The 26,865-nt window shown below is 41.8% G+C and overlaps 1 protein-coding gene across 1 annotated transcript in view; it reads right to left on the bottom strand.

The window, feature by feature from the left end:
* The window catches only part of TXLNB (taxilin beta), a 200,919-nt gene that overhangs the window by 45,314 nt on the left and 128,740 nt on the right, over nt 1-26,865 (bottom strand). Inside the window, exon 4 of the mRNA XM_077289239.1 lies at nt 7,771-7,941. Within this exon, the coding sequence (XP_077145354.1) occupies nt 7,771-7,941 (171 nt within the window). The remainder of the gene's footprint in view (nt 1-7,770; nt 7,942-26,865) is intronic.

Raw genomic sequence — 26,865 nt, 5'->3', positions numbered from 1 at the left:
CAGACAGTGAGCTGCTTAGATGCTAGACTAATCCACCAACGTTAATTTCGTAGTGATAAATCCTTCACAATTAGTAAACAGCAGCATGCATTTTGACAAGTGACACATCCCTGAATTCTTTATTTCAGCCTATATCTCCTTCTGTCTTCAGATTACATAGCAAAAACCTGCTGATAGATTCCCTTAAAACCATGCCCAATCTGTAAATTTTTACCTATCACCAGTGGTTTCGCTGCATGATTACAAAGACACAACGTGCTTAACGATGCTCACTGAGCGATGCGTAGTAGATCACTCAGTGTGCATAGACTGCCATAGTTCTCATCAGTGTGAGTCCTGTTTAAACAGGGTGATACGCTGAAAAAAGCAATGATTTTTTCATGATAATCTTGCAGTGTAAATGTGTCATGGCTCGACTCTGAGGCTTGATCCGATGTCCTCTGGCTGTGTGGTTGGCTTCCCTCTGTTTGATCACAGCCTGTGTTGTCTCTGTCCAACTACTGATAATATTCTTACCTTTGCTTTGCTGTGTTGCTTCTATGCAAGTGTTTTCACTTCCTTGTTTACTTTATCCAATCACAACTTAGGAGGGACTAATTTTACTCACCCAGTACATGCAGTCTTTGCTTGCTATATTCCAAGCAAGATGGATGCTTGGAGTCCTAGCTCCCCAGTCAAGGATGGTCTTGCTGAGGTTTTCTCCATTACTTCTCCTGCGGTTTGTTTGCGTGTTCTCTTTCCCATCACTCTTCCCATTTTGTTACATTTACAGTCTGGGAGTTTTCATGTATACTGAAAGTCTTTTTGGAATCCTATCTTTTTCTTCCCTCTTTCATGTATGACTGTGTGAACACGTCCTTGGCCTTGTATCTCACCCTATGTCTGGGTGCACTACATTCTGTTATGGTTGTTGTGGGTTACACTCTGTGCATAGTTGAGGGTGCAGTTAAGGACACTTAGGGTCAACCAATGTTGGGTGGGGGCACCATTGTATAATTTTAGGGTGCCAACTCCTGCAGTCAGGCAAGGTTAAGTTAAGGATTTGCCTAGTCTATATAGGAACCTGTGGTGTGTGTTTGTGCATTCCCGTGCGAGTTTTAGGGCCCAGTCATAACAAAATGGACTTTAGCTGGCGCTACCACTGAGCTGCCAAGGCAATTCATTACAAAAGTGTTTATAAAAAGTCTTATTATAGGAGGTTTACCACCCCAAAATAATATCATTTTGGCAAATCATTATATGTACTCACAACTGAGAAGACAAGCAAATATTTTAGGTTCTGTAACTGTTAGTGTTGCTGAATGTCACAAAATAAATTAATACAACTCATGTTACCGGGTTTTGCCATTATTAGCCACCGCCTTTATCTATTTCATTACTGCATTCTACTGACATGAACTTTAGCTTTGAACTCCTCCTGCATATGCCCCAAAATACCTGATATACTTCTGGCATATGGAGCGGTCTGGGCCAATGGACGTCTTTTTTTTACTGATGTTTCCTCTATGTGCAGAATAATGGTCCTCCTGGCTTGAATGATGTGGATGAGTTGTCCTACGTCATCCACAGATCGCTGCAAATCTTGTATCTATGCAGTTAAGTGCAGGCCTGCGCAGGTGCTCTTTGCGTTGCCCTTCTAAGTGCAGAGCAAAGTCCTATAATATGCCAGCAGCTATTAATTCAGAATGAAGTTCATGCTAGCGCATGCGCAGTACTTTGCTTGGCTCTGCCCTTCAACTGCGCAGGTACAAGATGTGCATTGATCTGTGCATGATGTAGTACGCATCATGCACATTAATCAAGCCAGGAGGATGGTGATTCTGCAAATACAAATAAAAAAGACTCCCATCGGACCAGACCTTGCGGCATGCCAGAAATATAAAAGGTATTTTTGGCAAATCGAAGAAGAGTTTAGGACTTGGATCAAGGTCAATGGAAATTACTAGTAGAGCAGATAATGGTAGTGCCTTTAGTTTATGATGGGAAATCCTGGGGCCAAGTTCCCTTTAAAGCTCTGTGTTAAGAAAATGCAATGACAGTTGCAAATACAAGAAATCCCACAAAGCTAGCTGAATTGTTTTGAATCTATGCTTGTCAAAGAGAATAACTGCAAGCTACAAAAGTACAAGTTCATGTAACCCGCTTGCACATGTTTTTTATTTGTTTGGGCCAAGGCAGCAATCAGATTCTATACAGATGTAAGCGATAGGAGATAACTTTATATTTTTCTTCCCATCTTTTCACTGTGGCCTACATATGTTTATTACAATCTCACTATGTAAAATCTAACTGATATAAGTTAAGGTTTATTTTGTATTGTTCCATAGTACATATTGATATTATTTAAGTAAATGGAGAATAAAAACACACAGAAGAGAGACAAAACCAAAAGAAAAAAGAAGACAAATGCACTTGTCAAATGATGACCGTGGTCTTCAGTGTATTTACCTATAAAGCAATCAATTTTACTTTCCACAAAGTTTATGGCCAAAGTTACAATATATCCAATTTTCAATTGCCTTTCCTGGGCCATTATAATGTAGAATCATATTCAACCTACAATGTACTTAGGGTGTTTTTTTTTCTATAGCGCTAACATATTCTGCAGCACTTTACATTTTAGAGGGGACTTGTACAGACAATAAAGACATTACAGAATAACAATAATCACATAAATCAACAGATACCAATAGGAATGAGGGCCCTGCTCCCAAGCTTACAATCTATGAGGAAATAGGGTAGACACGAAAGGTGAATGGTAACAATTTCTTTCTTTGTACGGTCCAGCCATCAATGTAGTAAATAGGGTGTTCATGTAATGCTGCATGAACTGGTAACCAACCTGTATGTGTAAAACAGAAGACACATAGGGCTATTAAATGCATAAAGGGTGTGAGGACAAATGGTACAAGGGTCCTGGTTTTCAAGAAAATTTTATATCGGCGAAACAGGGATAGTTAGATAAATATGTTGAGGAGGTAGGCCAGGCTGAAGAAATGTGTTTTAGGGCACGTTTTAAACTGTGGGTGTTGGGGATTAATCGAATTGTCCTGAGTAGTGCATTCCAAAGAATTGGTGCAGCACATGAGAAGTCTTGGTGATGGGAGTAGGGGGTTCGGATTATTGATTAATCTTAGGTCTTTAGCAGAACACAGGGCACAGGAAGTGTGGTAGACTGAGACGAGGGAGGAGATGCAGGGTGGTGCTGAACCGTGGAGTGCTTTGTGGGTGAGAGTGATAAGTTTATATTGAACTCTGGAGTGAATGGGTAACCAATGCAATGCCTGGCACAGAGTAGAGGCATTGGTGTAACGGTTGGTGAGGAATATGATTTTGGCTGCTGCATTCAGGACAGATTGGAGAGGGGAGAATTTAGTAAGAGGGAGACCAATTAATAGAGAGTTATGGTAGCCCAGGCGAGAATGAATAAGAGGTACAGTAAGAGTTTTTGCAGAATCAAAAGTAAGAAAAAGTTGAATTCTATAAATGTTTTTGAGGTGTAGATGACAAGAGCGAACAACTCATCAGATGTAGGGAGTGAATGAAAGATCTGATCCCAAGACAGCGGACATGTTGCTGGGGAGTAATGATAGAACCACACATGGAAATCACAATGTCGGGCATAGGTAGGTTAGTGGAGGGAGGGAACACAAGGAGTTCTTGTGACAGGTTCAGTTTCAGATAGAGGGAGGACATGATGTTAGAGACAGTGGTAAGACAATCACTGGTGTTTTCTAAGAAGGTCGGAGTGAAAGCAGGAGAAGAGGTGTATAATTGGGTGTCATCAGCATAGAGATGGTACTGAAAATCAAATCTACTGATTGTTTCTCCAATAGGGGCAGTACACAAGGAGAACAGGAGGGGGCTTAATATTGATCTTTGAGGAACCCCGACAGTAAGGGGAAAAGGAGAGAAGGAGGAGCCAGCAAAATATACAATGAACGAACTGTCAGAGAGTTAGGAGGAGAACTAGGAGAGAACGGTGTCCTTGAGGCCGATTATTGAGGCCGAGCTGAGCATAGTCAAGATGAACTGGTGATCCACAGTGTTGAATGTTGCAGAGAGATCCAGGAGAATCAGCATGGAGTAGTGACCATTAGATTTAGACCATTAGATTTAGCTGTTAGTAGTGTTAGAATCTGTTTAGTTTGTTACTATCCGCCATTTTGTTGTGGAGTTCTGGCTGCTGGTCTTTTTCCTCTGGTGCTGGGTTTGTCTTGGGTCAGGTGTTTGTTTCACTCTTTATTAACCAGCATCTGCCTCCCAGTCCTTGCTTAACAGCTGCTTAGAAGAATACAGGACTGCTCTTTCTTGGTACAAGGTTAGAGGAGCCTGGGTTTTTATAAAGCTGGGAAATTTGCATCACGTGGCCTTTCCTAACCATGATAGTGAATAAGTTATAACCCTAACAGGCTAATTAAGGTCTGAAACCTTGGTCAAAGTTATCCGAGCACACAAATCTCCAAGGGTGCACAAACTTTTGCATCAGCCAATTTTCCTTTTTGTGATTTTTAAAATGAAAAAAAAAATATTACAATTTTTTTTTGCTTAAAACACAAATGACATCTGTCATCTTTAACGTTAGGCCTTTTAGAGATCTTTTTATCTTCAACTTGCTTAACTGTTCACAAGAGTGATTTTTGCCAGGGGTGCCCAAACTTTTAAAAGCCACTGTATATTACTAGGGGCAAGGAACATGGATTAGTGATACTAATCTAGTACTGAAATAAAAAAAAACACTGGAATGAACCTTCAAGTTATTCACTACCTCATATCACCTGGAAAGCAGATGCTACCTCCTTAACTACTTTAGACCACTAAGGAAGCAGGCATCAAAGGAGTTGTCACATCTTCTATTTAGAGGTTCTCATGGCTCTCCTGCCTATTGGCTTCCTGTTTGCCAGGGGGCAGCACTCTCCTGATGATTGATGGTTCAGATTAGAGGCAAGTCAGTGACAAAGTTGATGTGAAGTACAAGTCAGAGTTGAGCTGTAAAAAAATCACAACTTCTGATGATCCCCTGGAGCACATTCAAATGCATTATCATCAAATTCAAAGAACATGGTTCAATATCAAACCTGCCAAGAGAGGGCTGCTTACTCAAACTCTCAGCCCGAGCAAGGAGGGCATTAATCAGAGAGGCAGCACAGATACCAAAGGTAACCCTGATGGAGTTGCAGAGTTCCCAAGCAGAGACTGGTACATCTGTCTGTACGACCACAATAAATCATACACTTCATAGAGGTGGCCTTTATGGAAGAGTGGACATAAAAATAGTCTTTACTTACACCCAAAAATTGTAAGCTCGTTTGTCAAAAGACATGTGGGTGACTCCCCAAATGTATGGAGGAAGGTGCTGTGGTCAGATGAGACCAAAATTGAAGTGTTTAGCCACCAAGGTAAACGCTAGGTCTAGCATCAAACCAACACATCTCATCACTCCAAGAACACCATCCCCACACTAAAACATGGTGGTGGCAGCATCATGCTGTGGGGATGTTTTTTAACAGAAGGGACAGGAAACATGTTCCAAGTCAAGAGGAAGATAGATGGTGCAAAATACAGGGATATTCTTGAGCAAAACTTGTTTCAGTCTGGCAGTGATTTGAGACTGGGATGGAGGTGCATCTTCCAACAAGACAATGACTCAAAGCATACTGCTAAAGCATCACTCGAGTGTTTTAAGGGGGAATATGTAACTGTTTTGGAGTGGCCTAGTCAAAGCCCAGACCTTAATCCAAATAATAATCTGTGGTCAGACTTGAAGATTGTTGTTCACCAGGGGAAACCATCTAATTTGAAAGAGCTGGAGCAGTTTTCCTTTGGGGAATGAGCAAACATCTCAGTGGAAAGATGTGTAAACCTCAGAGATTTATCCAAAACAATGTAGCTGTAATTGTCGCAAAAGGAGGCTCTACTGACTTTAGGGGGGTGAATAGTTATACACACTGAAGTTTTCAGTTATTTTGTGCTATTTGTTGTTTGCTTCATAATAAAAAGAAAACCAAATGTTCACAGTTGTAGGCATGTTCTTTACATGAACTGATGTAAACCCTAAAAAGAATACTGTGAAATTCAAGGTTGTAAGGTAGCAAAACTCAAGGAGTGCCAAGGGTGTGAATACTTTCTCAAACCACTGCATAGCTTTGCCTCTGCATTACAGAAGGAGGCAATAGCACTTAATCTGGATGGATGCAGCTTCTAACCAAGGTGACGAGCCACCTCTGATAGATTGTAGATGTGACTAGTAACCTAAGTAACAAGCAGTAAACTGTGAAATGAAAAATCCCTCCATTCCTGAGAATATAGAGGATTTTTCATTAGAATTTCTTGTTTTTACACCCACCTTGCATTTTTAATCATTTAAGAACATGAGACAACCCTGTAACCTCTGCACTACCCTAAACCACTAAGGAAGCAGGCATTAACCTCACCACTGCACTAAACTATTATGTAATCACACATTAACTTCTCTACTAGACAGACAACCAAGAAAATGTGCATTTACCTACTACTATAGATCACCAGGAAAGCAGGTGTTACCTCCTTCATTACTCTAGACCACAAAGGAAGCAGACATTAAAGTTAACCTGTCATTAAATGGCCAAACTACGGGAAGCATGAGTCAGAGTCTGGTTTTGAGATCCAAGTACATATTGACAGGTTTCCTTTAACCTCACGACTATCCTAAGCCACTAAATAAGTACCATAAGTATTAATCTTACCTTTACTCTAAAGAATTAGGGAAGCAGGCATTATAGAGTAACCATTGTTTAAATTTTTATTTCATTATTCAATAGTCCACATGAACATAGCAACTTTGTAATACAGTTGTGTGAAAAAAAAGTGTTTGCCCCTTCCTGATTTCCTATTGTCTTGCATGTTTGTCACACTTAAATGCTTCAGATCACCAAATAAATGTAAATATGACATAAAGATAACACAAGTAAATACAAAATGCAGTTTTTAAATGAAGGTATTTATTATTATGGGAAAAAGAAATCCAAACCTACAGAGTTTCTTATTTTCATGTGTACTATTCATTTATGAAATAAAAATTCAATTGACGGTTATATTTTAAGCTCTCTACTACTAAAATAGACCAACAGGAAAGTAGGAATCAACCTCTTCACTATCATAACCCACCAGGAAAGCAGACACTGCCTAATCCACTACTGAAGATCACTAAGGAATCAACCATGAAATTCTTGCCTAGATCATACGGTAAGCAGTCATTACTGCATTCACTACTCCAGACCAATAAAGAAGTAGGCATTAACCTTTTCACCATGCTACACTTTATGCCGCAAGTTCTATAGTTTTTCTGGAAGAATTAGAGCAACGTGCTGTACTTTTTCTATTACACTTGGGGCCTGTCCAAATGGAAAAAAAAAACTGACCCATAGAATGGCTCATATGTCTTGAATCACATGGCAGAATAACAGAAAAAAAGAATACTCAGGGGAGAAGCAGAAATAAAATAACAGCAAGAACTGGCCACGTATGACCAAGTAAGATGCACTTTGTTAGTTAGATTGTCCTCAGGTTACAATGGTTGTCCTGGAAAGAACTAATATGGAAATATGAGAGGCCACCTATTTATTTGCTATAACTCTGAATAATAATGTGCTTAGTAAAAATGTTTACTGAATTCCTAGAAAAAGGAAAATGTGCCGATAATACACAAGACATAAGAAATTCAAACTGCTGTTCACAATGTTATCAGTGTAAACCATAGTATATGCTCTAACAGACAATAGAATAATCTACCTTGAGTGTTTTGTTGTGTCTCTGCAGCTCCCGACACAGACTCTCAAGTTTGCTTCGAGCAAGGATGGCTTTATTATGCTCACTCTGTAGCTGGTCTTTTTCCTTAATAAGTTGAATTTGGCGTTTTTGCATTTGCTTCATCTGCTTTTGCTCTGTACGATGCTCTTCAAGCTACATGGATACAAAAGTACCAATAACAACATTTTATATGAAGGTAAATGACAGATAACCAAAGCTTTGCATATAATCTATCTTAAAACTAGATAGTATAATATTTCTAATTTATGTGATGTGTGAACTACTAATCCGTCTTAACTCAACCGTCAATCTACTAAAATGCTTGCGCATGCCCTCATCATCTCCCGATACTGCAACATCCTTTTCTGTGGCCTCCCTGCTAACACCCTTGCTTCTTTCCAGTCCATCCTTAACTCTGCTGCCTGACTAATTCATAATAATAATAATAATAACCTTTATTTATATAGCGCCAACATATTCCTCAGCACTTTACAGTTTAACAGCTTCAAACACAACAGTCATAGGTAACAACGTTAACAATACAATAATAAAGCAAAATAAGACAACCCTGCTCATGAGAGCTTACAATCTACAATGAGGAGGGGGAGATACAAAGTACAGGTGTGTATTTACAATGATGTATTTACAATGATGGTCCAGCCATCTTCAGGGGGTGGGGGGTAGATGGAGATAGTGAATTGGCTACACACACACAAACATAAAATGACTTTGAATAGTTAATGTGGTAGGCTGCTCTGAGCAAATGTGTTTTGAGCGAGCGCCTAAAACTATTCATCTCTCTCCTCATCTAAATTCATCTCTCTCCTCGCTACTCCTCCGCTTCCCACCTCTGCAAATCTCTTCGCTGGCTCCAATTCCCTCAGCATATCCAGTTCAAATTACTAATCCTGACCTACAAAGCCATCCATAACCTGTCTCCTCTCTCTCTGAACTAATCTCCCGATATCTTCCCTCACGTAATCTCCGGTCCTCCCAAGACCTCCTTCTCTCCTCCACACTTATTCGCTCCTCATCCAATCGCCTCCAAGACTTCTCCCGAATATCCCCCATCCTCTGGAATTCTTTGCCCCAACACGTCCGACTATCAACCACATTCGGATCCTTCAGACAGAACCTGAAAACCCACCTCTTCAGGAAAGCCTACCACTTGCACTGACCCCGCTGCCTCCTCACCACTACCGAAGCTACCACCTCACCAACACCGGAGCTCCTGCAACCTTCAACCTATTATCTTCTTCCCCACCATCCTGTAGAATGTAAGCCCGCAAGGGCAGGGTCCTCGCCCCTCTGTATCAGTCTGTAATTGTTAGTTTGCTTACTGTAAGTGATATCTGTAATTTGTATGTAACCCCTTCTCATGTACAGCACCATGGAATCAATGGTGCTATATAAATAAATAATAATGATAATAGCAAAAAAAATCCGTACGTCATGTGGATAAATGACACATGTGAATAGATGTAACTATTGATATCTTTTGGACAACTATTATCTTCCTACTTTCCAGCTGCCTCAAATTCACCTGACTGTAGGTCCTCTAGAAAACTTCAGAATGTTCCTTAGTCACCCAAAAAATCTTATTTTTAAAGGAGAACCTGAGACATGAAATACAAAAATTATGAAGATTTTATTATTCCAAGAAAATTACCAATAATAAACATATACAATATAAAAATGTATATGGGTACAAATAATAATAATAATGTGGACCACCAATAAATTTGGTCAAACTACACAAGAGACATCAGCATCAGTTAGCATTCTTATGTCCGATTGTTCCATTAATTACCCCCTGAGGAAGCGACATCCACACCAAACTCGCGTTGGGGTACATGGAAACAGTCCAAACAGGATCCCTCACCAAATGGGTAATTAACCTTTTACTAACTACAATTGTGTTACATATATAGCATGCACCAGAAACGTACTTTACACTTAGAAAATAGACTCCGCATCACAGCGTTTCCACTAGATTGCTCCTATGTCATAATCTGGTATAGGGTAATGAATGGGACAGTTGGACATAAGAATGCTAACTGAAGCTGGTGTCTCTTGTATAGTTTGACCAAATTTATTGATGGTCCGCTTTGTTATTATTCTTATTATGTAGTCCTGACCAGGCCTCCGGACCCTGTTCATTCATTGCACCTATGGATCAAAACCTTTTGTACCCATATACATTTTTGTATTGTATATGTTTATTATTGGTAATTTTCTTGGAATACTAAAATCTTTATAATTTTTGTATTTCATGACTCAGGTTCTCCATTAAAAATAATTCATTAAGAGTCTATAACTAGATGGGTACAGTATTATCTTGGAACTGGTATTTTTTCCTTACCCTCAAAAATCTGTTTAGTATAACACAGTAATGGATAGCTCTACACTGTTTAAGGCAAGTGCCACTGACTGCAGTCCCCATCTTTCCCCAACTTCCCCCCCAGGTAGTGTACGATTTGACATCCTCTCTCACCTTCAGTTAAGGAAAAATGTTTGGTTAGGTTACCTTTTCAATGTGGCTAATTACAGTCAGAGAGGCTAGTAAAGCCCGTTCCTTGCTGTCGAAACAGCCCCCTGGGTGCCAGTCTCTTTTTTTACTTTTGGGTCCTGGAGGTGCTCTCATCCTGCTCTCCTTCCTTTTGGTTAAAAGAATATCTGATCCCTTTATCGAACAGTTGCATGAGTGGTGAAGGAAGTTAAGCACTGGCTACAAACCCTCTTTAGGGCACAGATAAAGCACCAAGTTATTCATGCATTCGCGTGAATTCCCTACCTTTTTTTTTCTTGTGTGTTTTTAACAATTGTTATTTCAATGTAGAAATTGAAATCACAGCAGCTGTTTCAATTAAAGGAAGAAAGCAGTGGAATGTTTTGACTACGTAGGCTGACTTGCCTGTTGAAGAGCTATATTGCATTTGGCTGCTAGTTTTTCGTTTTTCAAAGTTTTTAGTGCCTTCTTTTATTGCTATACTATAAATATATATTATAGTAAAGCTGTGACCGACCTTCATCCATCAACTTGTGTGAATGTCTTTATTTGTTCTATGGGGTTTTCAGAGGGAGGAGAGGCACCTGGTGTTATCATTTTGGGGTCAAAGTAAATGAAAGACAATGAGGATAAGGATGAAACAGCAGCTAGCTCAGTGTTTCAACGTAAGAGCACAAGTAAGAGATTTGTAACGAGGGTAAATGTCAAATTCTAGTCATTTTATATCTGTGTGCCAAACCATCTGTACATCATGTAGGCAGCGGTATTTTTAGAAGGCATGCTATGATAATGTAGTGCTCGCACATTGCCTTGTCAGAATAGTTAGCTGGTAGTAATAATAATAGTTTTCTTCTTTACTGGAGGAGATGCCAGTGACAGAATTGGACCATGAAGACACTGATGTTGACATCAATGTGTACATTGTGGGGTCAAAGCACAGGGCCACACTACTTATTATAGGGGTGTCTATATAACTGTAGTGGGTGGTGCCAGATGTGAAGAGAGCAATGAGGCCATGTGAGGTGCCTGAGAAACCTTTCTTTTGTCAGTGGGGCAGTAGGTCTACGCCTAGAAATAAAAAATGTGCTGGTGAGCTATTATAAGCTGGAGCAAGTTATGATGTGCCTGAATGGAAGCTATACAGTTAGACGTTTGAAGCTGAGGAACAGAAAAAAGGAGACAATCAAGCTTGACAGGGATTTAGCATATTGGCTGAATTAAGATATTCCAAGTTTTTATCGTCTATATAGATGAGAACGTAGCTTCATCAAGCAGATGTCTCCATTCCTCTAGAGCTAATTTTATAGCTAAGAGCTCACATTCACCAATAGAAAAAATGCATTTTAGCTCAGAGAGTTTCTTGGAGAAAAATCTGCAGAAATTACTTTTTGAATCAGAGGAATTTTGTGACAGAACTGCTCCTATACTAATAGCAGAGGCATTCACATCAAGGAAGAACAGCCTTTCAACATTAGCATAGTGTAAGACTGGAGCAGTGGAAAAATAAGATTTACGTTTTTGGAAGGCTGGAAAAGCGGAATGCTCCCAGTACAGAGAATTAGAGTTTTTCCGAGTAAGGGCCATGGGAAGATCTACTACTAGAAATTACCACACAGTAAATTTTAATGAAATGGCGATAATAAATTTCCAAGCCAAGGAATCTTTGGAGGGCCTTCAGACCAACGGGTTGTGGCCAATCAAAAATAAAATAAACTTTTTCTACAACCATATGCAAACCTTAAGATGAGATGATATATCTGAGGAAAAGCAGTTTATGATGCTCAATGAAACATTTCTCCAGCTTGTCCTAAAGTTTTTTTTATTGCAGTCTCTTCAGAACAAGGCGAACATGAAGATGGTGCGAGAAAAAACGCAATCAAGCTCATCGTTTAATCTTTGTGAACCAGAAACTCCTAATGGAGTCAGATGGACCAAACTTGTATATGGAAATATGATATTCCAGCATCACAGAGAAATCCAATTAAAATGTCTGGAATATTTTAGATACATTTAAATTCCAGAGCCCATATTGCTGGTCTATGCATTTCTGACACGTGTCCTTAGTCACAGTCTAAAACCACTAAATAAGCTCTTTCCTTAAAACAACTATCAAGATTCACAAGGGTCATTTGCTTAATAAAATCAGCTGGACTTGCTCATGCATCAAAACTCTGCAAAATAGCATAAATCTCACAATCAGACATCATTTCTAGTGCATAAGTATTATTAGACAAAATCTCATAGCACAAGGCTATGGTCATGACAAGGGGCACATCTGTCTGTGATATGTAGGCCAGCGATGTGGGCTCAGGGATTTAATGTATCCAAAACATACTGGACATTTTATAATTTTTTCTCCTTTCTGTGGGAATTTTGTATTTTTTCAAATGAAGACAGTGTGAATCTGAATTTCTTGAAAAAATTAAGATATCATCCAGATAAAGTAGTGAAAACTTGTACAGGACATCACTTAAACTTTTATTAAGCCCTTCCCGACACTGGACAATGTAAATAAAATACGTAGAGTAGGACTTCCCCTGTTGTGAATTCGGTTTGTGGGCTCCCCCGGTGGTCTGTTATGGTAGTGTCTCTTATGTGCCTTCCTCCATCTCTGATTACCTGTCGCCACCCTCTAGGGGAGTTTCCTATTTAAGGCTGCTTGGCTGTTAGTCACATGCCGGCCAACAATGTGCTAGTAGCATTCTGTTGCATTCACCTGCCTCAAGTTCCAGTTCAGCTAAGTTGAATTTTGTTTCTTGTTTTGCTATTTTTGTCCAGCTATCTGCAATGTGACTCTTCAGTGCTGGAAGCTCTTGTGGACAGAAAATTACTACTCCAGTGGCATGAGTTGTCACTGGAGTTTAAAGTAATTTCTGGATGGTGTTTTTGAATAGTGATTTTTAGGTCGACCGTGAAGTAACTCTTTCCTGTCCTTCTGCTATCTAGTAAGCGGACCTCACTGTGCTAAATCTGCTGTTCATCCTACGTATGTCATTTCCTCTGAACTCACCGTCAATATCTGTGGGGGCCTACTATCATCTTTTGGGGTTCCTCACTGGAGGTAAGGCAGGCCTGTATATTCCTCTTATAGGGGTAGTTAGATCTCCGGCTGGCGCGTGGTGTCTAGGGCATCGTAGGTACATCCCCCGGCTACTGTAAGTGTTGGGTCAGGTTCAGGTCACGGTCGACCTTAGTTTCCATCACCCGAGAGCTAGTCCGTTTTGTATTTTTTTCCCATGGTCATTGGGGTAACCATAACAGTTTGGCCGGCCAGTAAAAAATCTATGTGTTAAAATATGCACTAAAGTAGGAAGGAGAAGAAAAGGTTTTTTTTTTTTCTGTGTTTGAAAGTGCACCTTAGTTTGATCATTTGTATTCCTTGCTTAAACTGCAGTCTTCAGCCTTTTTTTTTCTCCTCTCCTCTTAACCTCTGAATGCTTGGGTTACACCCATTTGAAACATGGATCCACAGAGTTTAGTTGCGGGTTTGAATAACCTTGCGACAAAAGTACAGAACCTACAAGATTTTGTTATACGTGCTCCAATGTCTGAACCTAAGATTCCTCTGCCTGAATACTTTACCGGAGACAGATCCCGGTTTTTGAGTTTCAGAGAAAATTGCAAATTGTTTTTGTCTCTGAGATCTCACTCTGCTGGTGATCATACTCAACAAGTTAAAATTGTTATCTCTCTACTGCGCGGCGACCCACAAAGTTGGGCATTTGCATTATCGCCAGGGGATCCTGCGTTGTTAAATGTAGATGCGTTTTTTCAGGCTTTGGGGTTGCTTTATGAAGAACCTAATTTGGAGATTTTGGCTGAGAAAGCCTTGATAGCTCTTTCCCAAGGGCAAGATGAAGCTGAGATATACTGCCAGAAATTCCGTAAATGGTCGGTGCTTACTAAATGGAATGAGTGCGCTTTAGCAGCTAATTTCAGAGAAGGTCTCTCTGATGCCGTGAAGGATGTCATGGTGGGGTTCCCTGTGCCTACAGGTCTGAATGATGCCATGAAATTGGCTATCCAGATTGATCGGCGTTTGCGGGAGCGCAAATCTGTGCACCATATGGCGGGGTCTTCTGAGGAAGAATCTGTGCACCATATGGCGGTATCTTCTGAGCAAAAACCTGTGCACCATATGGCGGTGTCTTCTGAGCAAAGACCTGTGCACCATTTGGCGGTGACCTCTGAAAAGGCATTAGAGCATATGCAATGCGATCGTGTTTTGTCTAGAGGCGAACGTCAAAATTACAGGCGCAAAAATGGATTGTGCTTCTACTGTGGAGATCCAGCTCATGTTATATCAGCATGCTCTAAACGTATAAATAAGGTTGATAAAAAGGTTGATAAATCTTTTTCTACAGGTACCTTGCAGTCAAAATTTCTTTTGTCCGTGACATTGATTTGTACCTTATCATCTGTGACTGTGAATGCTTATGTGGATTCTGGCGCCGCTCTGAGTCTCATGGATTGGTCCTTTGCCAAGCGTTGTGGGTTTGATTTGGAGCCGTTGGAAGTTTCTATTCCCCTGAAGGGTATTGATTCTACACCTTTGGCTAGCAATAAACCACAATATTGGACACAAGTGACTATGCGTCTTACCCCAGACCATCAGGAGATTATTCGTTTCCTTGTATTATATAACCTACATGATGTCTTAGTGCTTGGATTACCATGGTTACAGATTCATAATCCCGTCTTGGACTGGAAATCTATGTCTGTGTTGAGCTGGGGATGTCGGGGTATTCATGGGGATGCACCTTTGGTTCCTATTTCTTCATCTACTCCCTCTGAGATCCCAGCATTTCTGTCAGATTTTTATGATGTCTTTCAAGAGCCTAAAGTTGATTCTCTCCCTCCCCACAGAGAGTGTGACTGCGCTATTGAATTGATCCCCGGTAGTAAGTTTCCTAAGGGTCGCTTGTTTAATTTGTCTGTACCTGAACATACTGCTATGCGGGAGTATATCAGAGAATCCTTGGAAAAGGGTCATATTCGCCCCTCGTTGTCTCCACTAGGGGCAGGATTTTTCTTTGTAGGTAAAAAGGATGGTTCATTGAGACCTTGTATCGACTATCGACTTTTGAATAAGATTACAGTTAAATACCAGTACCCGTTACCTTTACTGACTGATCTGTTTGCTCGTATAAAGGGGGCTAAGTGGTTCACTAAGATCGATCTACGTGGTGCGTATAATTTGGTGCGGATTAAGCAGGGGGATGAGTGGAAGACCGCATTTAATACGCCTGAAGGCCATTTTGAGTATTTGGTAATGCCTTTCGGTCTCGCAAATGCCCCTTCCGTTTTTCAGTCCTTTATGCACGATATTTTCCGTGAATATCTGGATAAGTTTATGATTGTGTATTTGGATGATATTCTTGTTTTTTCGGAGGACTGGGAATCTCACGTTCAACAGGTCAGGAGAGTTTTTCAGGTTTTGCGAGCTAATTCTCTTTTTGTAAAGGGCTCAAAGTGTAGTTTTGGAGTTCAGAGAATTTCCTTTTTGGGATATATTTTTTCCCCTTCATCTATGGAGATGGACCCTGTCAAGGTCCAGGCTATTTGTGATTGGATGCAACCTACTTCTTTGAAGAGTCTGCAAAAGTTCTTGGGTTTTGCTAATTTCTATCGCCGATTTATAGCGGGTTTTTCTGCCATTGCTAAACCTTTGACTGATTTGACCAAAAAGGGTGCTGATGTTGCTAATTGGTCCTCTGCGGCTGTGGAGGCCTTTCAAGAGCTTAAGCGCCGCTTTTCTTCCGCTCCTGTGTTGCGCCAACCTGATGTGTTACTTCCGTTCCAGGTTGAGGTGGATGCTTCGGAGATCGGAGCAGGTGCAGTTTTGTCGCAGAAAGATCCTGACTGCTCAGTAATGAGACCATGTGCGTTTTTCTCCCGAAAATTTTCGCCCGCTGAGCGAAATTATGATGTGGGAAATCGGGAACTTCTGGCCATGAAGTGGGCGTTTGAGGAGTGGCGTCATTGGCTTGAGGGTGCTAGACACCAGGTGGTGGTCCTCACTGACCACAAGAATCTAATTTATTTTGAGTCGGCCAGGCGTCTGAATCCTAGACAGGCGCGCTGGTCGTTGTTTTTCTCCCGATTTAACTTTGTGGTGTCATATCTGCCTGGGTCCAAGAATGTGAAGGCGGATGCCCTCTCTAGGAGTTTTGAGCCTGACTCGCCTGGTGATTCCGAACCTACCGGCATCCTGAAGGATGGGGTGATATTGTCAGCTGTCTCCCCAGACCTGCGGCGTTCTTTGCAGGAGTTTCAGGTGGATAGGCCTGATCGCTGTCCGCCTGGTAGACTGTTTGTCCCTGATGATTGGACCAGTAGAGTTATCTCGGAGGTTCATTCTTCCGCGTTGACAGGTCATCCTGGAATTTTTGGCACCAGGGATTTGGTGTCTAGGTCCTTCTGGTGGCCTTCTTTGTCTCGAGATGTGCGCATGTTTGTGCAGTCTTGTGATGTTTGTGCTCGGGCCAAGCCCTGCTGTTCTAGGGCCAGTGGGTTGTTGTTGCCCTTGCCTATTCCTAAGAGGCCTTGGACGCACATCTCTATGGACTTTATTTCTGACCTTCCGGTTTCTCGTAGGATGTCTGTCATCTGGGTGATTTGTGACCGTTTTTCCAAGATGGTTCATTTGGTACCTTTACCCAAATTGCCCTCCTCCTCTGAGTTGGTTCCTCTATTTTTTCAGAATGTGGTGCGTTTGCATGGTATTCCTGAGAATATAGTGTCTGACAGGGGTACTCAGTTTGTGTCTAGATTTTGGCGGACGTTCTGTGCCAGGATGGGTATCGATTTGTCTTTTTCGTCTGCATTCCATCCTCAGACTAATGGCCAGACTGAGCGTACTAATCAGACCTTGGAGACTTACTTGAGGTGTTTTGTGTCCGCTGATCAGGATGATTGGCTTGACTTTTTGCCATTGGCAGAGTTTGCCCTTAACAATCGGGCTAGTTCTGCCACTTTGGTTTCTCCATTTTTTTGTAATTCAGGGTTTCACCCTCGGTTTTCGTCCGGTCAATTGGAGTCTTCGGATTGTCCTGGAGTGGATGCTGTGGTTGATAGGATGCATCAGATTTGGGGACAGGTTGTGGACAATCTGAAGTTGTCCCAGGAGAAGACTCAACAGTTCACTAATCGTCATCGGCGTATTGGTCCTCGTCTTTGTGTTGGGGACCTGGTGTGGCTGTCTTCTCGATTTGTTCCTATGAAGGTCTCGTCTCCTAAGTTTAAGCCTCGGTTTATCGGCCCTTATAGGATTCTGGAGGTTCTTAATCCTGTGTCCTTTCGTTTGGACCTCCCAGCATCTTTTAATATCCATAATGTTTTCCATCGGTCATTATTGCGGAGGTATGAGGTACCGGTTGTTCCTTCTGCTGATCCACCTGCTCCTGTGTTGGTTGAGGGTGAATTGGAGTATGTGGTGGAAAAGATCTTGGACTCCCGTGTTTCCAGACGGAAACTTCAGTATCTGGTTAAGTGGAAAGGTTATGGCCAGGAGGATAATTCTTGGGTGACAGCATCCGATGTTCATGCTCCCGATTTGGTTCGTGCATTTCATAGTGTTCATCCAGGTCGCCCTGGTGGTTCTGGTGAGGGTTCGGTGCCCCCTCCTTAAGGGGGGGGTACTGTTGTGAATTCGGTTTGTGGGCTCCCCCGGTGGTCTGTTATGGTAGTGTCTCTTATGTGCCTTCCTCCATCTCTGATTACCTGTCGCCACCCTCTTGGGGAGTTTCCTATTTAAGGCTGCTTGGCTGTTAGTCACATGCCGGCCAACAATGTGCTAGTAGCATTCTGTTGCATTCACCTGCCTCAAGTTCCAGTTCAGCTAAGTTGAATTTTGTTTCTTGTTTTGCTATTTTTGTCCAGCTATCTGCAATGTGACTCTTCAGTGCTGGAAGCTCTTGTGGACAGAAAATTACTACTCCAGTGGCATGAGTTGTCACTGGAGTTTAAAGTAATTTCTGGATGGTGTTTTTGAATAGTGATTTTTAGGTCGACCGTGAAGTAACTCTTTCCTGTCCTTCTGCTATCTAGTAAGCGGACCTCACTGTGCTAAATCTGCTGTTCATCCTACGTATGTCATTTCCTCTGAACTCACCGTCAATATCTGTGGGGGCCTACTATCATCTTTTGGGGTTCCTCACTGGAGGTAAGGCAGGCCTGTATATTCCTCTTATAGGGGTAGTTAGATCTCCGGCTGGCGCGTGGTGTCTAGGGCATCGTAGGTACATCCCCCGGCTACTGTAAGTGTTGGGTCAGGTTCAGGTCACGGTCGACCTTAGTTTCCATCACCCGAGAGCTAGTCCGTTTTGTATTTTTTTCCCATGGTCATTGGGGTAACCATAACATTCCCCATTATGAGAATGCCGTGAAGTGGCGGGGTAGCTCAAATAATTGATCAATTGTTTGCTAAATGTCTCATATTTGAAGTACAGATAGAATTTAGTATGTGCATGTGCACCTTATGTATTGTGTCCTGACCATAAGCAGCGCTGGCTTCTCCTCTTTTTTGTTCTCACATGACTGTCGGTAGATAGTGAGAAAAATTATAGCTCTCAAAATATGACTATGCAAAAACTTTTTGCACAAAAATCATTTTTAGTGTGTGATAGTAGCCAAACATAAAAAATAAATAAATCTGATATCACTGTAGTTGCACCGTCCCAAAGAATAAAGGTATCTAATCACTTATACCACACAAGGAATGGCGTAAAAAATAAATAAAACCAATTCTTTACCTGCTGTTGATTTGTTCATTTTGAATCACAAATATCACAGTAATGCTAGATTCACATTTATCCTGCTCTCTATGCCAGATTTACATGTAAATCTCTGAAATACGTGATTCAGATGGAACCCTCGGCGGAAGATTCCCTGTAATGGCAATAATGTTTGTAAAGTGCTGTGAAATTAATGGAGCTATATATATGAGTAAAATAAATAAATAAAAAATAATGAGGCATATGGAGACACAGTGGACACCGTCTGGCCTGTTATCCTCCAGCGATGTCCTTCTTTTTAAGGATGCATAAAGTGCAGTCAGCCACAGTTCTGTGCATTCCTGAAAAGAAGGACAGTGCTGAACCGAGGCCAAATGGAGTACAAAGTAACTCTGCTGCCTCATTATAATGAATGGATCCCTCAGGGGTTACATATAAATCATTTGGAGATTTAGATGGAAACCTTAAAGGAAGTGCTCAGCGTAGAGCACAGGATAAATGTGATTCCACATGATATGTAAAATGATATGATATGATATGTAAAACGTTCCCAGTAAGTAAGCTAAGTGTGGTAGGAAGAAGGGTGGTGGGGTGATATTATACATTAATAACAGATGGTGTAATCAGCGGCATATTACTGTTAAGGAAAGTCACTGCAGTCAAAACATTGAACTCTCAGCAGTTGGCCTTAGGCCTTAGTATCTACCTAGAGAATTTACATTGCAGTAGTCATGTATATACCTGCCAGTTCCCAAGATCACTTTTCTGACTTCCCTACATGACTATCGTCCAGTGGCTTTAACATCGCATGCTATGAAGTCGTTGGAGAGAATAGTACTTGCCTATTGCGACCACCTACAGTTTGCGTACCAGCAGAGATTGGGGGTGGATGATGCGGTAGTGTCTCTGCTACAAACAGTCCATTCATTCTTGGACAATGATGGAACTGCAGTGCGTGCCATGTTCTTTGACTTCTCAAGTGCTTTCAATACCTTACAGGGCCCTTACTGGAAAATAAGTTGACTGATATGGCGGTAGATGAGGGAATGGTGAACTGGATAAACGACTATCTGACGGACAGGTCACAGTTTGTAAGGATGGGAGAGGTGGTATCTGGCAGTGTATGGAGCAGTGTTGGAGCCCCTCAGGGTACAGTGTTGTCGCCCTTCCTCTTCACATTGTATACAGCTGACTCTCAGTATAAATCAGATCTCTGTCACCTCCAAAAATTCTGAGATGACTTAGTGATTGTAGGGGGCGTTGTGGGGAACCAAGGGGAAGAGGAATATAGAAGGGTGGTTTCTGACTTTGTGGATTGGTGCCAGACTAACTGTCTAGAACTAAATGTGAAGAAAACCAAGGAGATGGTGGTGTGTTATAGAAGGAAAAAGGATGACTACTTACCAATCACTATTGCTGGCCAGGAGGTGGAGATGGTTGAGAGCTACAGATATTTGGGGGTTCACCTTGACGGCAAACTTGATTGGAGGTATCATATGGCGAAGGTTTACAAGAAGGGAATGAGTAGACTACATTTTCTATGGAAGCTCAGGTCATTCAATGTGTGCAGTAAAATGCTTGAAATGTTTTACCAGTCCATTGTGGCAAGAGCCATCTTTTTTGCTATTATTTGCTGGGGCAGTAGTGTGCGAGTAGCTGATGCTAATAAGCTCAACAAACGTATCCAGAAGGGAAGCGCGGCTATTGGCCTCCATCTTGACTCTTTTGAGGAGGTAGTGGAAAATAGGATTCAGATGAAGTGTAGGGCTATAATGAACAATAATACAAACCCACTATACGAACTGTTCTTGAAGCAGAAGAGCACATTCAGCAGTAGTCTAATCCTTTTTAGGTGCAAGAAATCGTTTGTATCCACTGCTATGGGGATATATAACAATTTCCTAAGGGTGAAAGACGACAATGACCTATGGCTGGTGCACTAATGGCAATGATCAGAGATTTAAGTACCCGCATTCACCCAAATTTGTTTGTTACGTAATGTGGTTAGTCATGTGCAAGATCTGTATCTAGTAATTACTTTATGTAATGTTATTTGTAATGTTGTAATGTTGTAATGTTTGAAATGCTGTTTGTAACTCTGCTGTAATACCATAATTTCCCTCGGGATCAATAAAGTGTATCATATCGTAAATGCTTTAAATCAATCTACAAAAAAGCAAGTCCCTACTGAAATCTGTCATCTGTCAATGGAAATATAAGGGGCTTCCACATTACTGATAGCACAAAGGCTCTGGTAAAGCAATATGGCTCCTCGCCCTCCAAAAGAAATCCAGCGACTCCTGTGCTCCCAAACCCAAATGCCCCCCTCCCTTCTGAGCCTCACTGTGCTTAAACCATATCTAACTTCCACATGTTTGGCATGTCTGTAGTGATAAGATCCTACTTTATTATGTCTACAGAAGTACAAACTGGGAATAATGTACAGGCACTACAATGGCAGATTTGCAATTTTTACTGCTGTTTGTTTCTGGAGAACACTTGTGAAGTCAAAACCATCACTATACCTGTAGATATAAATGTAGATTCTCAGAGAGGTGTAATTTCCCAAACAGGGTCAGTTGAGGGGGGATTCTGCCCTTTTGGCACTTAGGGGCTCTGTATATGGAGTCCGCAAACTATTATGTGGTAACTTGTTCTCCAAGAGTCAAATAGCACTCCTTCCCTCACGAGTCTCGCCGTGTCACTAAGCAGTACTGTACAGCCACATTTGGGATATTCTCACGTTCAACAGAAATTGTGTGACAAATTTTGGTGACATTTTTCCCCATTTCCCCATGTGGAAATGTAAAATCTGGGGATAAAAGTAAATTTGTGGTAAAAACGTTATTATTATTTTCTCACTGCCCAATGGTATAAAATTCTGTGACACACACGTGGTGTCAATATGATCACTGCACTCTTAGATGAATTCATTGAGAGGTGTAGCTTGTAAAATGGGGTCATTTATGGGGGGTTCCACAGTTCTGGCACTTCAGGGCCTGTTCCAATGCCATTCCAGTAAAACTGAACTACAATATGGTGATTCTTCCCTTTTGACCTGTGCACTGTGCCTCAAAAATAGTTTTCTACCACATATAGGGTACTAGATGGTAGCCCGATTCTAACGCATCGGGTATTCTAGAATATGTATGTAGTTTATTTATGAAGATTTTAGAATAATACATTGAATACACAGGATTCGGCCGAACTACGCCTGTCGCTGATTGTTCGCGGCCGGCCATGTAGTATATAGCACAGCCACGTAGTATATAATAGCCCACGTAGTAAATAGCACAGCCACGTAGTACATAGCACAGCCACGTAGTATATTGCACAGCCACGTAGTATATAGCACAGCCACGTAGTATATAGCACAGCCAACGGAGTATATAGCACAGCCCACCGAGTATATAGCACAGCCCACCGAGTATATAACACAGCCCACGGAGTATATAGCACAGCCCACGGAGTATATAGCACAGCCCACCGAGTATATAGCACAGCCCACTGAGTATATAACACAGCCCACGGAGTATATAGCACAGCCATGTAGTATATAGCACAGGCCACGGAGTGTATAACAGCCCATATAGCATATAACACAGCCACATAGTTTATAACAGCCCACGTAGCATATAACAGCCCACGCATGCAGAATATAACACAGCCCACATAGTGTATAACACAGCACACGTACTTTATAGCACAGCCCACTTAGTATATAGCACAGCCATGTAGTATATAACAGCCAACGTAGTGTAGAACACAGCCATGTAGTATATAGCACAGCCCACGTAGTATATTGCACAGCCACGTAGTATATTGCACAGCCACGTAGTATATTGAACAGCCCACGTAGTATATTGCACAGCCCACGTAGTATATAGCACAGCCCACTTGGTATATTGCACAGCCCACATAGTATATTGCACAGCCCACGTAGTATATAGAAATGTGGGCATCATATCCCTGTTAAAAAAAGAATTAAAATAAAAAATAGTTATATACTCACCTTCCGTTGGTCCCCGGATCCAAGCGAAGCGTTTACCGATGCTCCTCGCATGCTCCGGTCTCAAGAGTGCATTGCGGTCTTGCGAAAAGATGACGTTGCGGTCTCGCGAGACCGCTATGTGATCATCTCGCGAGATCGCAAAGCATGGAGTGGTCACTGGAGCGTCACGAGGAGCAGGAAAGGCCTGTTCTGGATCCGAGGGGCCGACGGACGGTGAGTATATAACTATTTTTTATTTTTTTTATTATTTAATATTAGATCTTTTTACTATTGATGCTGCATAGGCATAGGCATCAATAGTAAAAAGTTGGCCACACAGGGTTAATAGCAGCGTTAACGGAGTGCGTTACACCACGGCATAACGCGGTCCGTTAAAGCTGCCATTAACCCTGTGTGAGCGCTGACTGGAGGGGAGTATGGAGCGGGCACTGACTGCGGGGAGTAAGGAGTGGCCATTTTGCCCCTGGACTGTGCCCGTCGCTGATTGGTCGTGGCTGTTTTGCAGCGACCAATCAGCGACTTGGGATTTCCGTGACAGAAAGAAAGAAAGACAGACAGAAGGACAGACAGAAAGACAGAAGTGACCCTTAGACAATTATATAGTAGATTTGTGTACCCAGAAGAAATTGCGAAACAAATTGTACCATTCATTTCTCATGTAATCTCTTTTGAAAATTAAAAACTTGGGGAAACAGCAATACTTTAGTGGAAAAAAATGATAATTTTCCAATGATTTAGCAGATTGTTATACAATTCTGCGAATTGCCTGAGAGATAAAAATGCTTACTACACCTCTAGATATATTCCTTGAGAGGTGTAGCTTCCAAAATGGGGTCACTTATGGGGGTTTCTGCTATTTTGTCATGTCAGGGGCTCTTCAAATGTGACATGGCATTCGCAATCTATTTCAGCCAAAGTTGCGTTCCAGAATTCAATTGACGCGCCTTCGCTTCTGAGCCCTGCCGTGTGCCCAAGCAATAGATTTCCACTGCATATGGGTTATCGGTCCATTCAGGAGAAATTGATCTATAAATTGTTTGGTCTATTTTCTCTTGTTACCTTTGCAGAAATGAAAAAAATAGAGCTAAATTAACATATTTGCAGGAAAAAAGTAAAGTTTTCATTGTTCTCTTCCATATTGCTTTAATTCCTGTGAAGCACCTAAAGGGTTAATACATTTCTTGAATGGGATTTTCAGCACTTTAAGGCTATGTGCACACGTAGGTCAGGTCCTCTGCGGGTTCTCCCACAGCGGATTTCATAAATCTGCAGGGCAAAACCGCTGCGGTTATCCCTGCAGATTTATCGCGGTTTGTTTTGCGGTTTCCGCTGCGGGTTTACTCCTACTATTGAGAAATACGTAAACAGGGCGGCACAGTCTATATTGTAGAGGTTATCTCCAGCCTGCTACCTCCTTTCTGGGTGCTCGGCAGCGATTGATACAGCCATACAATATTCCACTATAGGTGCTCCTCAGAAAAAAAGTGACCATCTGCGTACTCCGTAAATAAGAAAGGATGAGGGCACTCACCAGTCTTCAAGAAATTCCAACTTTTATTGGCAACATTTCCAGATAAAATTCATGGCCAGGAACGACGGAGCCTGAGCTCGTGTGAGTAGGGGAGAACAGGGACGATGGCCGTTTCGCGCTGTGCTTGCGCTTCTACGGGTCAATTAGTGCAAGGGCAAGACAGCGGAAATATAGTGCCGGCCAGGACACCTCCCTCCACCACCAAAACCCTCCCACCATCCTAAAACACACTTACTATAAAAAGCACAATTTAAAACAACATCACACAATATGTGTTTACTTATGAACTACGAATAATGGCTGTAAATATAAACCAAATTAGTAATCTCACGCACACAATACATGCATGTGATTATAAAAAGCGAAATAACATTCCTTAAATTACTTGTGTCACAAACGGCATCTTCTTATGTATATTTTAAAGACTATCATCTAATTTCATTGCCACCCCAGTTAGAGAAATATCGAAAGATCCACCCTATCATTAAAGCCCAAGGGTCCCATCGCATTACTGCGCATAATCCATCTCGCCTCGGCTCTAAGAAGCAAATTATCTAAATCGCCCCCTCTGGCTGGTAATCTGACCTTCTCGATCCCCGCAAAGGTAAGGCACTCTGCACTGCCCCCATGTCTCTCTCTTACGTGGGTAATCAGGAGCGGTACCCCCTTACCTGTTACCACCGACCTGCAATGCTCCCGAAAACGGACATACATTGATCGTATAGTCTTCCCTACGTAGTAGTATCTACAAGGACAAAAGACCACATAAACTACGTGGTCTGTCCTGCACGTTATAAAATCATTCACTACATGTTTCAATGCCCCTATATGAAGGGTCCGTTCCGTTACATGCTGCCTACACATAGAACAGTGTCCACACTTGAAATTGCCTTTCGGCACCACAGTACTTAGCCAATTCTGATTAGACTTAGTGATCCGTTTTTTTACTAATTTGTCTCTTAATCTGACACTTCTTTTGTTGGCTATCAAAGGACCTCTGGCTACAACACTTGCCAATTCCTTGTCCTGTCCCAAAATGTGCCAATTTCTCTTGATAGCCAACCTGATCTGTCGGTCCATATTACTATATGCAAAACAAAAAGTAAATCTTTTCCCCATATCGGCACTCTGTGTTGCTGACTCGTACTCACTGCCCATCTGTCTTTCTCTTGTTACTCTCTCCTTTGCTGACAATAATAAATTCTCTGGTTAACCCCTCTTTTTCAATCTCTGCAACATTTCCTCCAATTGGCGTTCAAACCCCTCCTCGGTGTTATTGACTCTACTTACCCTCAAAAACTGACTGCGAGGCAAAGCCTGCTTTGTATGCACAGGATGAAAGCTCTTATAATGCATCATCGTATTCGCTGCCACAGGTTTACGGTATAAAGATGTACAAATTTTATCCTTCTCAACCTCCACTAGCACATCTAGGAATTCCAGACGCTGTCCTCCAAACATTGACGTGAAAGCCATATTCATACTATTGCTCACATTCAGGTAGGCTACAAAGTTATTAAAAACCTCCTCTGTACTATCCCAGACCACTACTACATCATCTATATATCTCTGATAGAATTTAATATGCTGCAGAAAGATGTTACTATCCGCATAAACATATTTTTCCTCAAAAAGGCCCAAAAATAAATTTGCGAAAGTACAAGCTGCCGGAGTCCTTATCGCAGTCCCCACCTTCTGTACATACCAATCATCCAGAAACATGAACGCATTGTGCGTGAGAATGAAATCCAAACCCTCGCACACAAATCCAATGAATTCACGACTTTTATTTGTGGTGCACAGAATCTGCTCAACGGCCTCCACGCCTATATTCTGAGGGATCCTCGTATATAAACTTTCCACGTCTATTGAGGCTAAGGAATAATTTTCCTGCCACTCAAAATTTTGAATACTGTTAAGGAAAGCATTCGTATCCTTCAGATAGGCGGGAATATCTTTCAACATTGGGCGCAACAACCAATCGATGTACTGGGATAGGGGCTCCTACTATTGATGCTGCCTATGCAGCAATATGCAGCATCAATAGTAATGTTAAAAATAATTAAAAAAATGGTTTATACTCACCCTCTGACGTCCCGATCTCCTCGGCGCTGCACGCGGCGGTCTGGTTCCAAAGATGCTGTGCGAGAAGGACCTTCGTGAGGTCACGGTCATGTGACCGCGACGTCAGGGTCATGTGACCGCGACGTCACCGCAGGTCCTGCTCGCACAGCAACCCTGCGACCGGACGGCCGTGTGCAGCGCTGAGAGGTGAGTATATCATTATTTT

Source organism: Ranitomeya variabilis, chromosome 2, assembly GCF_051348905.1.
Source record: "Ranitomeya variabilis isolate aRanVar5 chromosome 2, aRanVar5.hap1, whole genome shotgun sequence".
In the NCBI taxonomy this organism is placed as follows: domain Eukaryota; kingdom Metazoa; phylum Chordata; class Amphibia; order Anura; family Dendrobatidae; genus Ranitomeya; species Ranitomeya variabilis.
The sequence above is the reverse complement of the archived record's forward strand: the minus strand, read 5'-3'. Positions and strand labels throughout refer to the sequence as shown.